The following is a 14,856-nucleotide window of genomic DNA, read 5'->3' as shown; positions in this document are numbered from 1 at the left end:
GAAATGGACTTAACATATGAACCAGACATGCTTTTAACAGGTTTTGTGAGAAGGACAGAAGTTGAGAAATAAGAGGTGTAGATGTTCAGGAATGTTATCAGCTGCTATGATTTTTAACACATATCAAAACTAGACTTGACTCTTGCTGGTTTGATGGGTGCTTTGCTTGGAGCTTTATAGTTTTCTGTAAATGGACGTAAAGGAGGAATGGATGAAGGCAAATATATGCATAAAAGTCTGAGGATAGACAATTGAGCTATATTAAATATAATATCTATAAAAGTCTTGTTTTACCCCCAAACTGTGTGTTGTCTGGAATATCGTAAAATACAGTGCCTTGTATTAAAGTTGCGTGTGATTTTGACACAATCTCAGCGCACGGCAGCCCTGGGCAGGTGGTGTTTTAGGTTGTGACTGTCTCTGCTCACACTTTTGTTTTATGTTCAGAGTACATTACACAAAACGAAGAAAAATCTCTGCATTATCAGGCACAGTGTACTGTACACGTTAACCCTTTATGCTAGTAGGTTTGATTTTAATGTATAATTTGAATAAATTGTTACAGCTAACTTTGTCCTTCAAAGTCTTAAATTGTTTTAAGTGAGGTTCTGTATACTTGCTGTGTTGTCTTTATATTTGCACTGTTAGAACTCATTTAAAGAAAATCTAAACTCTAAAGGTCTATAATGTTACCCAGTTTTCTGAACTACATCCATTCCTCATGAAACAGACAATTGGACAATTTATTGGCCGGTTTCAATCCATGTTACGCACCTACGACTAGATTTTTGCATGGGTTGAGAAGCATCTTATCTTCCAACACATTCCACACTCAGTTCAGCATTAAAACATTAGAGGCCAGTGGGAAAGGAAACTTTTCAGAGAACTGGGGAATAGCCAGAAAGCATGTTTGCATTATCTGTTTCCTGCTGAGGAAAACTCATTTCCTTTCTATGTCAGCTCGACCTCAAAGCATGATTTCATTGTGATGTCCTAATGCACAACCTTTAGCACTCCCTGCCTCTTATTTTTTGATCACATTTTGATTTTCACACATATATTGTATCAGATTTCATATAAATATATAGTTTTCTGTTTGTTTGTAGGATGACATCTTAAGAACTCCTTTTAGAAAGGGGATACAGAGTGAAACTAATATAAACACTTGATTGAGCTTATTTTCTTGAAACTTGTAAATCCAAACACCACTTTGGAGAAAATAAATCTGATTTGGTGAATTCTTTTAAACTGAGCTGCCTTTGTTCACTAAGAAGCTGTGTTAACATTTCACTGATACATACACAACACTCATACAGAACATATGAAAGGTTTGGAAAACAAACAAACAAACAAACAAAAAAAACAACAACAGGAATGTATTACCTACTACACTACAAACTTAAATAAATACTTGATAGCACTTTTTATTTTTTTCCACAGACAAGGTTTAACACTATACATTTTAACTTACTTCGCTCAGAGCATCACCCAGCACAGAGCATGACATTATTAGTACAGTTTTGCACAAAAAGGTTTTCAGATCATCAGATGGTCTAAAAAAGAAAGGTCAAGACAACCCTTAGATTGTACAAAACTTCTGCTCGAGTTTGTTGTCCTATTGGTCCACTCAAGCAACCTAATCTCTTCTGGGGGGATGGAACATCTCTTGATTGCTGGGAGACAGGAATATTGCACATGTCCCCCATGATAATGTCTTCCATTATACTGTGTGGAACACACAACAGTACATGGACACAGTCCTGAAGCTGACGTTCATCTGAGGTAGTATTCAATGGCAGCAGAGAAAGCAGCAAAACCTCCACAGCCCAGAACTCCAGCTTTAAGACCAGCTAATGAAGAGAGCAACAGCTTATTCATATAGTCTGGATAATAAAAACAGTTCTAAACAATTACCACAAATCTAAATCCAAGCAAGTTCAAAACTCACCTCTGAATCCAATGGCACCTCCTGTAACACAGCCACTGTATACAGCATTTTTCCAGTCAGACTTTCCACGATGCTAGAAGAGAAAAATAAAATCATTCTTCCTACAGGAGCTCAGTACTGAAAAATTGGTCTTTAAAAAATCTCTACAAAACATCATACAAGGAATGGATGAGTACAAAGAATGCTCAAATATACAACCACTAGGTGGCACCCTTACTCCATATTAACCTGAGCAATATTTAGCAACAGAAGCAAATGCGGGTACATTTTATTTGAATTTGAATTTATTAGTCAAACGTGGTGACTAATGCATTTCATATATTCTACATCATCAGTATATAAAATATGATGGCTAGACATTTAAGTGGATAGATAATGTAAACATTGTAAAAAGGCTGCAGGTCGCATACATCGTTGAGGCAGCTTGATTTCAGTAAACTGACCACTGCATTACAAAGTCAAAGAAATTACAACAATTTACTTTGCACTAGGATTAATTGACAATTTTATCATGGTTACTGTTCTGAAAGACGACATCCTTTAGGTAATACATATGCAGTAATCTACAAAAAAAAAAATTCTTCCTAGGACTTAAAAGTTGCCAACATGTGACAATGTGTTTATTTAGACCCCAGACATCATGCCTATGGACGGATGGCTGAACATCTGATACATAAGCAAAGACTATGATATAGAAATGCCCTGTCCAAATACCCTCATATGCAGTTTTGGCCATTTCAGAGTGCGTGTACGCGACAGGAAGTAGTGCGCAAGACTGTCCCATGTCTTAAAGGGGTGGTTGCATGTGATTTTACTTTTTTAACATTAGTTAGTGTGTAATGTTGCTGCTTGAGCATAAACAGTATCTCCAAAGTTACAGCGCTGAAAGGTCAATGCAAACTTTCATTGTCTTTTATTGTCTTTTAAAGTTATGGCAGTTTATTGCCTATAAAAACGTCTGGTTTGGACTACAACAAGCTTCTTTCCGGGTTGGTGACATCATAAACCCTTGCTAGTAACTTCAGATGTGACTTCTCCCCGTAATGGTAAGGGACGTGACGTTTCCGGACAACCTGTGCTTGGCACTTCAGTCAATAAAAATACATGAAATGGCCCTCTAACCAATCTAAGACTATTCCATTTTTCGGAGGGATGGGCTTCATAGAAGCAGGAAGCAAATGAGCTGTTCAAAGGACAGTGGAGACAGTGGTGTGGAATAAAGGTAAAATATAAGAAAAATACAGCATAAAAAGTGCAGTGCCCTTATTTGCACACTAAACCCACTCCATCTCAAATACCATTTCGATGCTAAACATATCCCATCATGCATTGTTCGGAACTCACGTACCCCAAAATCGTGTGATGTTAAATTTAAATTGATCAGATATTACAAATAATTTGTTGTAAAATAAAACAAATAAGTGTTGCACATTTTATGTGTGTGTTGTACAACATTTACAACTGCTTTTTATCACTTAATTAGGAGCATCATAATTTTTTCATTGTTTATTTAAAAATGCGAAGTATTGAGAAAAAAATCAAAAGCTCTGTAAACACGTCAAGTAAAGTCAACTTTATTTATATAGCGCTTTTACAATGACGATTGTTTCAAAGCAGCTTTACAGTGTTAAACAGGACAATATTGCAACAAAATTTGATTCGGCTGTATTGTGGTGTAAAATAGTGATGATGTAATGTGGAGTACCAGCCATTCACATTAATAATTACATGACAATTTGTAAGATTCTTCTTCTTATTATTATTATTATGATTTTTATTATTAATGACGTTTATTGTTATTTAGAAGAAGAATTTCGTTATTATTTATTTTATTATTATTTAAAAGAAGAAGAATGCCAATTTTATTATTTTGTCAGTCTAAATTATTTTCAGTCCTAGTCCGTGGACACAGCTGCCAGGCCTAACCCTGAAACGTCAGGTAAAGCGCACCCGCTCGCAACTGGAGGAATACATGCCTACAAATCAAATGCTTAAGTCCATGTTGCACAAAAATAAACATAAGTTTACAATTACTATGTTATTGTTGTTGTTTTTACAGTGGGTCATAATATAGCATATCTTTGTCAGTGCGTTTTGTGGTGTTAGGAATTGTTTTTCTGCGCATTTCTCACTAACTCAAAACGTGTGTACACCACCTCCTGAGCTGGCGTAGGATTTGAGCGTGCCGTACGCCAACGTCCATATTGATAAATCTCAGTCACCGTGGGTTTGGGTGTACGCTGGAAATTTGGTGTACACTCTTTTGATAAATGAGGGCCAATGTGTGCAGATCAGTGATATACACTGCTCAAAAAATTAAAGGAACACTCTAATCAAAGAATAGCATCAAGTCAGTCAAACTCCCGGGATATTGATCTGGTCTGTTAAGGAGCAGAGGGGGTTGTAATCAGCTTCAGCTGCTTTGGTGTTAATGAAACTAAAAACAGGTGCACTAGATGGGCAACAATGAGACGACCCCCAAAACAGGAATGGTTTTACAGGTGGAGGCCACTGACATTTTCTTTCCCAACTCATCTGTTCTGACAGGTTTTCACTAGTTTTGCATTTGGCTAGGGTCAGCATCACTATGGTATCATGAAGCCATGCCTGGACTCTACAGAGGTTGCACAGGCAGCCCAACACCTCCAGGATTGCACATCAATACGTGCCATTGCCAGAAGGTTAGCTTTGTCTGCAAGCACAGTCTCAAGAGCATCGCGGAGATTCGAGAAGACATGCAGTTACTCAAGGAGAGCTGGACAAGGCTGTAGAAGGTCCTTGACCAGGGATGCTCATTTCGGTTAATTTTCCCGACCGACAACCGATGCTCGTTATCGATTATTAGCGGTTAACTGATAAGATTATAATATTGAATTGGCATTAAAATAAAAACTGACGAGCATCTGTGACCCCTTAAAAAATACTTTTTCACAGGTTTATTTTACTGTGCAAACAGCAGAACATACTGAACAGAACAGCTGAACCAGTTTTGTGAAGATTTGACCACGTTTTGGATCATTATCCAGCTGATGACGACCCATCTTCAGCTTTCTGGCAGAGGCCATCAGGTAATTTAAAATGTCCTGGTAGCTCAAAGCATTCATAATGCCATGCACCCTAACAAGGCACTTTGGAAGAGAAACAGGCCCACAGCATCACAGATCCTCCACCATACTTCACGATGGGCATGAGGTGCTTTTCGGCATACTAATCTTTTGTTTTACGCCAGACCTACTTAGAGTGTTTGTTGCCAAAAAACTCAATCTTAGTCTCATCTGATCAAAGCACACGATCCCAGTTGAAGTCCCAGTATCGCTTGGCAAACTCAGGCGTTTACATTTGTGAGTGTTAGTGAGAAAAGGCTTTTTCCTTGCCCACCTCCCAAACAGCTTGCTGGCATGTAGAAAGCATCTGATGGTTGTTTTGGAGACTTTATGACCCCAAGATAGGGAACTCGTTGATGCTATTCTGTGACTGTGAGCTTAGAACATTTTTTTTACGAAGTTCGACACACATCTGCCTTTCTTGAATGGTGTGTTCTCTTGTCTTTGCCATGCTGACCAATGGGTAAGGGAATTAGGCCTCTGTGTCATGTCATATTTATACCCCAGGTAAGCAGGAAGTCATGAATTACTAATTAAAAGTTCCTAGACACCCTGACCAACTTTAGTGACTACAGAAAAATTTATTTAGAAAAAAATAATTACTTTTTCATAGGAATTGTTAGGGGTACCAATGATTGTGGGACACATGATTTCAAGGTATTTTTTTTCCTTCTAAATGTGTGATTTTTTTTTTCATCACCAAAGTAATATACTTAAAGGTGCACTATGTAGTATTTTTGCAGTAAAATATCCAAAAAACCACTAGGCCAGTGTTATATATTTTGTTCAGTTGAGTCCTTACAATATCCCAAATGTTTCCAACTATTTGTAAATTTTGAGAAAATTGCTATTTTAACTAAGGACCGGGAAGTTTCAGCATTGCGTTTGAGGGAGTCGCCTGTCAATCGCGTCATATCTGCGTTACCCTTGGTTTTATTCTTTATTTATTTTATTCTCTTAGCAGTGTGAACAAGTCACAGTTTAGATACACTTAAATGTATCTTATATGATAAACAGAGCTGTTTTACCTTATAATCATGACCGGAAAAAGCGGAAGTGCGCATGCCCGGGTACTGTGTCCCGTCCCGTCATAATAAAAGTCCCGGTACTCGCGAGCCGTGTGTTTGTATAACAATCGCTCCAGTGGCCGTGCTCAGCTCCACAACACTCTGTCCTGCTCTGCTTCATACTATAGTAATGTTAATAACCGCATCCATGAACATGATTTCTGCTCGTGTCCTATTTTCCACCGGCTGTGAGGTGAAGACCACATGTCCCAAGATACCGCGCTCAAACTTGGCGTCATCAAACTACGCCTTTGTTTTGAATATGCGCCCTCCAGTGGACGGAAAGTTGCATAGTGCACCTTTAAATGAAAGGTTAGATTTTTCTCTTTTTTTGCATTTGGGTTTTATGTTGTTTTAAAAAAAAAGAAGATACTTTTTAGAAGTCCATGACCATATCTTAAACAGGGGTGCCAATAATTGTGGAGGGCACTGTATATTCAGAAATGTAAAAAAAAAAAAAAAAAGAATTTCGAAGGTGAGAATTAATATTCAAATAAAAAAAAAAAAAAGTGGAAAAAAGTAGAAAAAACGACCACAGCGGAGAAAGCGATTTTAACCCTCCAAAATCTAAAAAGCCATGTCTAGAAAGTACTTTTAAACCAATTTTGGTCGGTAGGAGGTAGGAGGCAAAATTCTTGAGCCGCGAGATAAAGTTATATGCAAGCTATGTAAGATACAGTTAGCATACCATGCCTCATTTTATTTAACGTTAAACAGAAACATAACTAAAGTGTAGGCTACTGGACTGACTGAATAAAAATTCCATGAATAAAGGATAAATGCACTACTTCCACTGGTTTGATTATTTACCGTTTCATGTCAAGGAAAAGTTCCATGTTTACCACAGCACAGCTCGCTCGGAGCGTTCAATGTGCTGTAACACAGCTTCAGATTGCCCAGCAAATTCTTAAAGGTCAAGTTCTTCGCGATTCCATCTTTCAAATTTTAGTTATTGTGAAATGTTGCTGTTGGACCATAAATAATAACTGTAAAATTATAAAGCTCAAAGTTCAATGCCAAGCAAGATATTTTATTTAACAGAAGTTCCCTTTCAAAGCCTACAGCGAACGGCCGGTTTGGACTACACCTCTGCACTCTCTGGCATGAATGACGTCACTAGAACCGTTTGTTGACTAACCCTCCACCCACAAGAACACGCAAAATAGGGGGCGTGGTCTTGTTGCTCTCCCACGTGGAGAAGAGCGCGCATTCAGCGCTTGCATCTCCCTGTTATGGTAAGAGGCAGGACCTTTTTGGGCAAAGTGCGCTAAGCTGCTGTCCAATCACAACACGGAAAGCGCTGGCCTAATCAGAACTCATTACGTATTTCTGAAGGAGGGACTTCATAGAACAAGGAAATCATCAGGCCGTTTTTAGGACAGAGAAAACAGCGGTGTACAGATAAGTAAATTGTGTGAAAAATACTGTGTTTTTTTACACCCGAAACATGAACTCATGTTATATTGCACACTGTAAACATAATCAAAGCTTCGAAAACACGCGAAGAACGGGACCTTTACAGCAAAGAACAATGATAGAAAAAACATTTGTGGCTAGGGACATTCTAAAATGCTTAACGTGAAAAATGCTTAATATGGCATATTAAAAGACTAAACTTTGTAAAAACCATAAACCATAGGCTACTGTACAGCAAACAGTTGAGGCCAGAATATGAACATAACACGTTTAATAACAGGTTGTGTTTTCCTCCCATAGAAAACAGCTATAAAGAAAAAGCTTAACGTCACAATATAGCCTACTAGTGATATTAAAAGATAAAATTCTTCAACAAACCAATTTTTCTGTATAGTATGCTTTATTAGTATTTAATGTTTACTAAGTTTGGTCTTTTAATGTCACTGTAGCCTACATTAAGCCACGTTAACCATTTTCTTTATGGGAGGAAAATACTTAATTAAACGCGTTGCATTCATATTCAAGGCTCATCTGTTTTCTGTACATAGTATGCTTTATTAGTATGGTGTTCACTACTTGTGGTTTGTTAATAACACTGTCTTCGTTAATTAAGGTACGTTAAGCCTTTTTTCACATATTCATGTTGCGTTTTGGAACTTACCAGAGGCGATATCATTTTCAACTGATTGACATTGTGGAAACTGCTAAAACCTTTAGGAACTTCAAAATATAAAATGGCGAAACTCATAATATTATTTCCAATAGTTCTAAATAATGTTAATTTTCCCGATTGAATTGTCACATCGGTTGCAAAGGTGCGTTTATTCATCAAACAGTAAGGTGGAGATCCGTATGTGCATTTTATTAAATTCGTCGCTGAAGGTTTGATCATGGCAGATTTAGGCACACACATAGCACAATTGTCTTGTGAAGAAACAAAGACTGGCTGTATGACACTTTCATTGAAGCAGGATTTCGCTGTGGAGATCGCTAAACTCCAGCGCATGTGTTTGTTTTCAGATCATCAACACTCCTTCCGCATTTTAGAGGAAGCGCATTCAGATGGTTGCCAGATTGCACTGATTAAGTGAAACACCAGGAAGAAAGTATATACTTTTAAGCATAGACTGTAAAAAAATATGGACGTAGTGTCCATGACGTCACCCATAGGATTCCGATAAGCCGTTCTGAAGCTTAAAGTAGAGAAGAGCTGGGCGTTGTCATCTTGCGAGCAAGTCATTGCACATCACTCGCGGATAACAGAAAATGGGCAAAAGGGCGGTATGTGGGCAGAGCTTAGGTGACGCAATGACTTTAGACGGCGGATTAATGGCTATCCTCCTGTCACGCAAAGTAATCACGCCCTTAGTTATGCATAACTTTAAGGTTTTATCTAACGTAAACGAATGAGTTATAAAAAAATTCATCCCCCTCACAGTTGTCATGAAGGTCAAAATTAGCCGTATAGGCAAAAACCACAATTTGTACCAGGCTGTAAACATGCTTTTTACTGCTGTAAAGTTGGGAATTTAAACATGGGGCTCAATAAGATTCATCTCCTTTCTGGAGCATGTCATGAATTGCAGTTAACATTACTTCCGTATTGGCTTCAAGAGATCGCGGGAGGATGCCGCTTGCTTTTAAGGAGAAAAGCTCTATTTAGGGGATTTAAGCTCTTTGAATCTGGCAACAACAAGCATGACTGCTAGTGGAAGCTCGTTTTCAACGCAAACCCCAAAGAAAAAAACGTTTTAGGGATAAATAACGAGAGGGCCAATATCGTGACGATTATTTGAAATCAACCGACAGAAGCAGATATCGGTATCACGATTAAAATACGATTAATTTTATTAGTAAAAATGTAGTAAAAGTATTATGGATTTAAACCAAATGCAAATGGTGAACCAGCTGGTCCAACAGAGGCTATCTGCAGGCTGTGCAAAATAAAATAAAAAGTAAAGGTTAAAGATGCGCAGACCACTAATCTCCACAGCCATATAACCACCAAGCAGTAGTGGTCTCATTTGAGCCCCGCTCTGCAGCCGCTTCTCAAAGACGACGGATATGTGGTCGACCAGCAATGACACCTTAAATGTCAATTGGAGCTTAGATCAGGCTCAAAAAAATCAAGCCCGACCCTACCCGAGCCTGTGCACATTGTGTCTGAGCCTTGCCCGGCCCGACACATTAACTGTAATTATGAGCTTGAGACCAATTGACACCTGACCATTTTTAATACGTGGGCATTCTGACGAGAACAAGCCTGTAATGAGCAAAGCGGACCGGTGTGACTTATGTTAAAACCAACATTAATGAAATTAAGCTGACAACATCACTGTTTTCCCAGAGCGACTGTACAGCCAAATCAAATTTTGCTGCAATATTGAAGCTGCTTTGAAACAATTGTCATTGGAAAAGCACTGTATAATAAAGCTGACTTGACTTGACTCAGCTCAATAATCCGCAGGTGTGCTCATGAACCGCTCACCAGTAAAATAATCAAATCCAGCTCAGACATTTATCTGTAGCTCACTTTGTTGTAGCCATTAAACAATGTTTGTTTACTTTCTTTTTGCATATGTTTGAATAGGCCTATTATAATATTATTTTTACATTTCATCTGATTATGATAAGTGCAAAGATGCGAGTCCGAAATGATTTTGGTGGTTATATTTAGTTTTATATTAAGTTTTGTTTTGTAGAAAGCATTCTTTCGTTTTGTTTAAATTGTATCTTAATTTTAATAAAGGTTTCTTTGGCCAATTGCCTGGGTTTAATAAATAATAAGCAAATAGCAGACATTAAATGGACTGCATTTATATAGCGCTTTAAAGATGTAAGATTAATCATTACAAAGTCGGCGGAGTGATCGCTTTCATTGCTCATGAACTGGAGCGCGTCTCATAATTAAACCGAAATGCAGCAGGCTACTTGCCTCACAGACATGAGAAATATGAGTATAGAAAGCTTAAAATGTCCACTTTTAAACAAAATGATTTGAAACTAAAATATTTAATTAAGCAAAGTGCAGTGTTCACAGAAACATGCGTTTCTGTTCAGAATAGGCTACTGCGCTCCATCACTGCACGAGCTGTGAGTTTAACGCGCATCACTTTAATATTTTTTATTTTTATTTTTTTATATTATAATAATTTTATTCTAACACCTTTATTTTATAGTATTTAAAATACAGGCCTATGGTTAGCTTTTATCCACATTTTCAACCGTTTAAGGTTGAACTACTTTTTCCCCCCAAAGGTTTCTCTCGTTTTATTTTTAGCGTAAGTAGGCTATTTTAAATGTTTTCCAGGTTTCCATGCTTGATTAATGATTGTATTATTAATAGGTTATTATATTTATAATTTAGCCTAATAGCCAATAATATTTTTAGAGTGGTTTAAAACCTTTAGCCAAGCCAACGTGCTTCTCTTTGTGTGTGTCTAATGAAAATACAACCAACGTCTTATCCATAATTCAATGTTTTGCTTTAACACATATAGGCTACTGTAGTTATGCATCAAAAACACTAAAAAGGTGAGTATATGGTAACTACTATTTATAATGTATTTGGCAACGCACTGTCCTGTGAGTTTATCCGTCGTCATTTTTATGATACTGTCGATTATCGTCTGATAACACTGACCGTTATCGATATCGAGATATTTGCGAGACATCGTCGATATATGATAATATCGTCATATCACCCAGCCCTAGTGTACGGTCACTTTTGACTATGATAGTAAGGAATACCTCTGGGCGAAATACAAGAAGAGCATAATGTTTACAATGTTGCATCTCCATGACTCTCCATTTTAAAATTATACTGTAAATGTGGTTAATGTAATAATCAATGCACATCATGCTGTACTGTTTACCAAAAATTGCTGCAAATACCTGTATAATGAAGCTGTTGTCTATTCAAATGTATTGACACAGCTGTTTAGAACTATTGAGAGCGCCGTGATCACGAGATGAACACGTCGCACCTCTGTTATTCTACGGCTCTGGTTTTAACTGTTATGCCATATTAAGTGCGCCAAAACGCTATTGTTGTTGGAATTTCATATTAAAATGTAAAGCTTAGACTTTCATATCAAAAACAATTTGGATTTTCTTGGGCAGTGACACGATGAGACAGAGCCTGAATGTGTTCGTCTCACGACAAATGCATGAGAGTTGGCAACCCTGAGACTTACGGTCGAATGCAACGCACCGTGTGTGTGTGTGTGAGACACGCGAGAGGTGGAGGCAGAGCTAAGGAAATACAGCTAAATGAATATGTTCCGTGCGTCTTTTAAATAGCGTAAAAAAATAAATAAGGAAATGCAATATGTGGCGGCCGGTGTTGATTCTGTGGCAGACCGCTACAAATTAGTCTATGTATGGGAAACAATGAATGAGACTTTAAAGGTCCCATTCTTTGCGATTCCGTCTTTCAAACTTTAGTTAGTGTGTAATGTTGCTGTTAGAGCCTAAATAATACCTGTAAAATTATAAAGCTCAAAGTTCAATGCCAAGCGAGATATTTTATTTAACAGAAGTTCCCTTTCAAAGCCTACAGCAAAGGGCCGGTTTGGGCTACACCCCTGCACTTCCTGCTTTAATGACGCAACTAAAACCGTTTGTTGACGAACCCTCCGCCCACAAGAACACGCAAATTCGGGGGCATTGTCCTTTTGCTCTCGCAGGTCGAGAATAGGAAGCGTTGTTTTTGTAGAGTGTGTTTGTCGCCATGCCATTGAAACGCTGTTATTTTCATCCCGAAGTCAAATCACCTTTGTTTAGCCTTCCCAAAGACACTGTACGTAGAGATCAATGGCTACAGTTTATGGTTAACTCAGTTCCGGAAAATTATAATCATAATTTAAAACTATTTGCAGCACATTTTGCTGAGGACTGCTTCCTCAATCTCAATCAGTTTAATGCCGGATTCGCAGAAAGATTATTCTTAAAAGATGACGCAGTTCCCTCTTTGTCTGGAGAAGGCGTTGTTTATGAGCCACAACCGGTAAGTGTATTTTATTATTTAAGTTGGTCCGTTTAACAGTTTATGTAACTCATGACACAAAGTGCAACTCTGTTTAGCTTTGTTAACTAACGTTAGATGGTAATTGAAACTAATCCGAAAAACTTAGCATATAAAAGTGTAGTAATTCATTCAGACACCATCGATTGTTGGTGTATGTAATGATCAGTTTAAACTACTGAATAGACAGTTTACCATTCTGAAACATCCAGCAAAAGTCTTTCCTGAGTAGGTTGTAATCGATCCTCTTCGATATTCTCCGGGTCTGATTCTGGCTTAAATTGATAAGGCAATATAGACATTTTTGCAATAACATTGAGCGCGTTATGGTAAGAGGTGGGACCTTTCCGGGCAAAGTGTGCTAAGCTGCTGTCCAATCACAGCGCGGGAAGCGCTGGCCTAATCAGAACTATCCCGTTACGTATTTCTGAAGGAGGGACTTCATAGAACAAGGAAATCATCAGGCCGTTTTTAGGACAGACAAAAAAAACAGCGGTGTACAGATAAGTAAATTGTGTGAAAAATACTGTGTTTTTTTTACACCCGAAACATGAACTCATGTTATATTGCACACTGTAAACATATTCAAAGCTTCGAAAACATGCGAAGAATGGGACCTTTAAACCTTCTGCCGTCAGTCTGATGAAGGATGTTAAATTAACTAGTCTGGCTATGCGAGACTAGTCAAGTCAACTTTATTTATATAGCGCTTTTACAATGAAGATTGTTTCAAAGCAGCTTTACAGTGTTAAACAGGACAATACTGCAACAAAATTTGATTCAGCTGTACAGTTGTTCTGGAGAAAACAGTGATGTTATCAGCTTATTTTAATTTATCATATAGTGACAACGTTGGCATATCAGTATTAAAGTTTATACAATTAATTAAGACCTAATAAATTAATTTTATTTGGATATTTAGTTGAATAACTTATCGAAATTGGAGTATCCCCAACTTGTGTTTATTTAATTAGCGAAAAAGGAGATGATGACACAATGGAATGTAGTCTGACAGACAAAATAAGACAATAGTAATGTTACTCACTGATTCTATGAGACACTCCGTGCATGAAAACATTGCACCAACAATAGCAAAGTTTTTAGCATATGACATTCCTCTCTGCCCCATGTCTCTCAGCACCTCCCTGGCTGTGGGGGTCTTTAAGGGGTCTTTGGGATCAAGACCAACATTAGAGTCTATTCCGGCTGTGAAGACACCAAAAGCACCTCCCAACACAAACCCTAAAGGAAAGAGGAATGCTGAATTAGAGCTGTTGATTTTGATTCTAATTAAAATATATATTGATATTGAATTTTCTTATCACAAAACCTCTCACATATGAATTATCCTCCACATATAAATTATTTGTGCAACTCAATAAATATTGCAATGTATTAAATGGCTTTGCATTACTCGGTATTTTAGTATGAATATATCACAGTATGCCCTACATTTGAGTTATTGTGTTCATTGATAAACTTTTGAACGGTCAAACATGACAGCACATTTATTTGATCAGGCAACTATACAACCAGTGTAAAACGTGTTAAATGTCTATCAATAGAATACCTCCGACACAGGCTATCAGAGATTTAAACGCGCAGCTCTCCATTCCCCTCTCGATCATCTTCTGCTCCTCTGTTTTCTGAGGACTCGGTAAAGCCCCCATAACGGTCGGATTCAAGTCTTTAATCTGTCTTTTGTCACCAATAAGGTGATCCAAAAGAAAACTATACTGTAGTGGAACATTTTCCGCAGATGAAATAGTTGCAGGTTGACCTGCAGTAACTGAGAATGATGCATCCGTGCTCCTTACGGGCGCCGCCATGTTGGTAACCAAAACGAAGCATGTTTCAGTCACGTTCAGGTCACGTTACGCGGACGTTGAACAAGAGCACATTCGTCAACATTTATACGACAAACGAGAAAAAACACAAATTGATTATTAATGTAAATGATTAAGTCATGTAAATACTCTATAAATGTATGTGTGTTCCTCTCACAAGACATTTGCATAGTCATTTCTAATAACAATAGCAATTGTTGTGCAGATTCGACAGAAAGGGAGGTGACCTTTGCATTCGCACTGCAGTCCACCTATCACGACTGTCCTGTGACGTTGAGAATGTTTTATATAATACGTTTTGTGCGTGTGTGTGTGTGTGTGTGTGTGTGTGTGTGTGTGTGTGTGTGTGTGTGTGTGTGTGTGTGTGTGTGTGTGTGTGTGTGTGTGTGTGTGTGTGTGTGTGTGTGTGTGTGTGTGTGTGTTCTGAATCCTAAAATGATTTACTTTT

At 37.9% G+C, this 14,856-nt stretch overlaps 1 protein-coding gene across 1 annotated transcript; it reads right to left on the bottom strand.

Annotated features, from left to right (window-relative positions):
- Positions 1-1,399: 1,399 nt before the first annotated feature.
- timm22 (translocase of inner mitochondrial membrane 22 homolog (yeast)) lies at positions 1,400-14,433 on the bottom strand. The gene is made up of 4 exons (XM_067437987.1): positions 14,132-14,433; positions 13,607-13,803; positions 1,949-2,021; positions 1,400-1,850 (listed from the first exon to the last, which is right to left on the bottom strand). The coding sequence occupies exons 1-4, from the start codon at positions 14,388-14,390 to the stop codon at positions 1,774-1,776; spliced, it is 606 nt and encodes a 201-aa protein (XP_067294088.1). The 5' UTR covers positions 14,391-14,433; the 3' UTR covers positions 1,400-1,773.
- Positions 14,434-14,856: the final 423 nt, after the last annotated feature.

The sequence above is a fragment of the Pseudorasbora parva genome, chromosome 3 (genome assembly GCF_024679245.1).
Source record: "Pseudorasbora parva isolate DD20220531a chromosome 3, ASM2467924v1, whole genome shotgun sequence".
Taxonomy (NCBI): domain Eukaryota; kingdom Metazoa; phylum Chordata; class Actinopteri; order Cypriniformes; family Gobionidae; genus Pseudorasbora; species Pseudorasbora parva.
Note: the sequence above shows the minus strand (reverse complement) of the source record. Positions and strands in the feature narration are given on the sequence as shown.

Excerpts from the sequence above, each read along its gene's own strand:
- timm22 (XM_067437987.1), bottom strand. The coding sequence starts at position 14,390 with ATGGCGGCGCCCGTAAGGAGCACGGATGCATCATTCTCAGTTACTGCA. Across the intron at positions 2,022-13,606 it reads CGGAGTGTCTCATAGAATCA|CATCGTGGAAAGTCTGACTG; the intron begins GTGAGTAACATT and ends TTTCTCTTCTAG. Across the intron at positions 1,851-1,948 it reads AGGTGCCATTGGATTCAGAG|CTGGTCTTAAAGCTGGAGTT; the intron begins GTGAGTTTTGAA and ends TCTCTTCATTAG.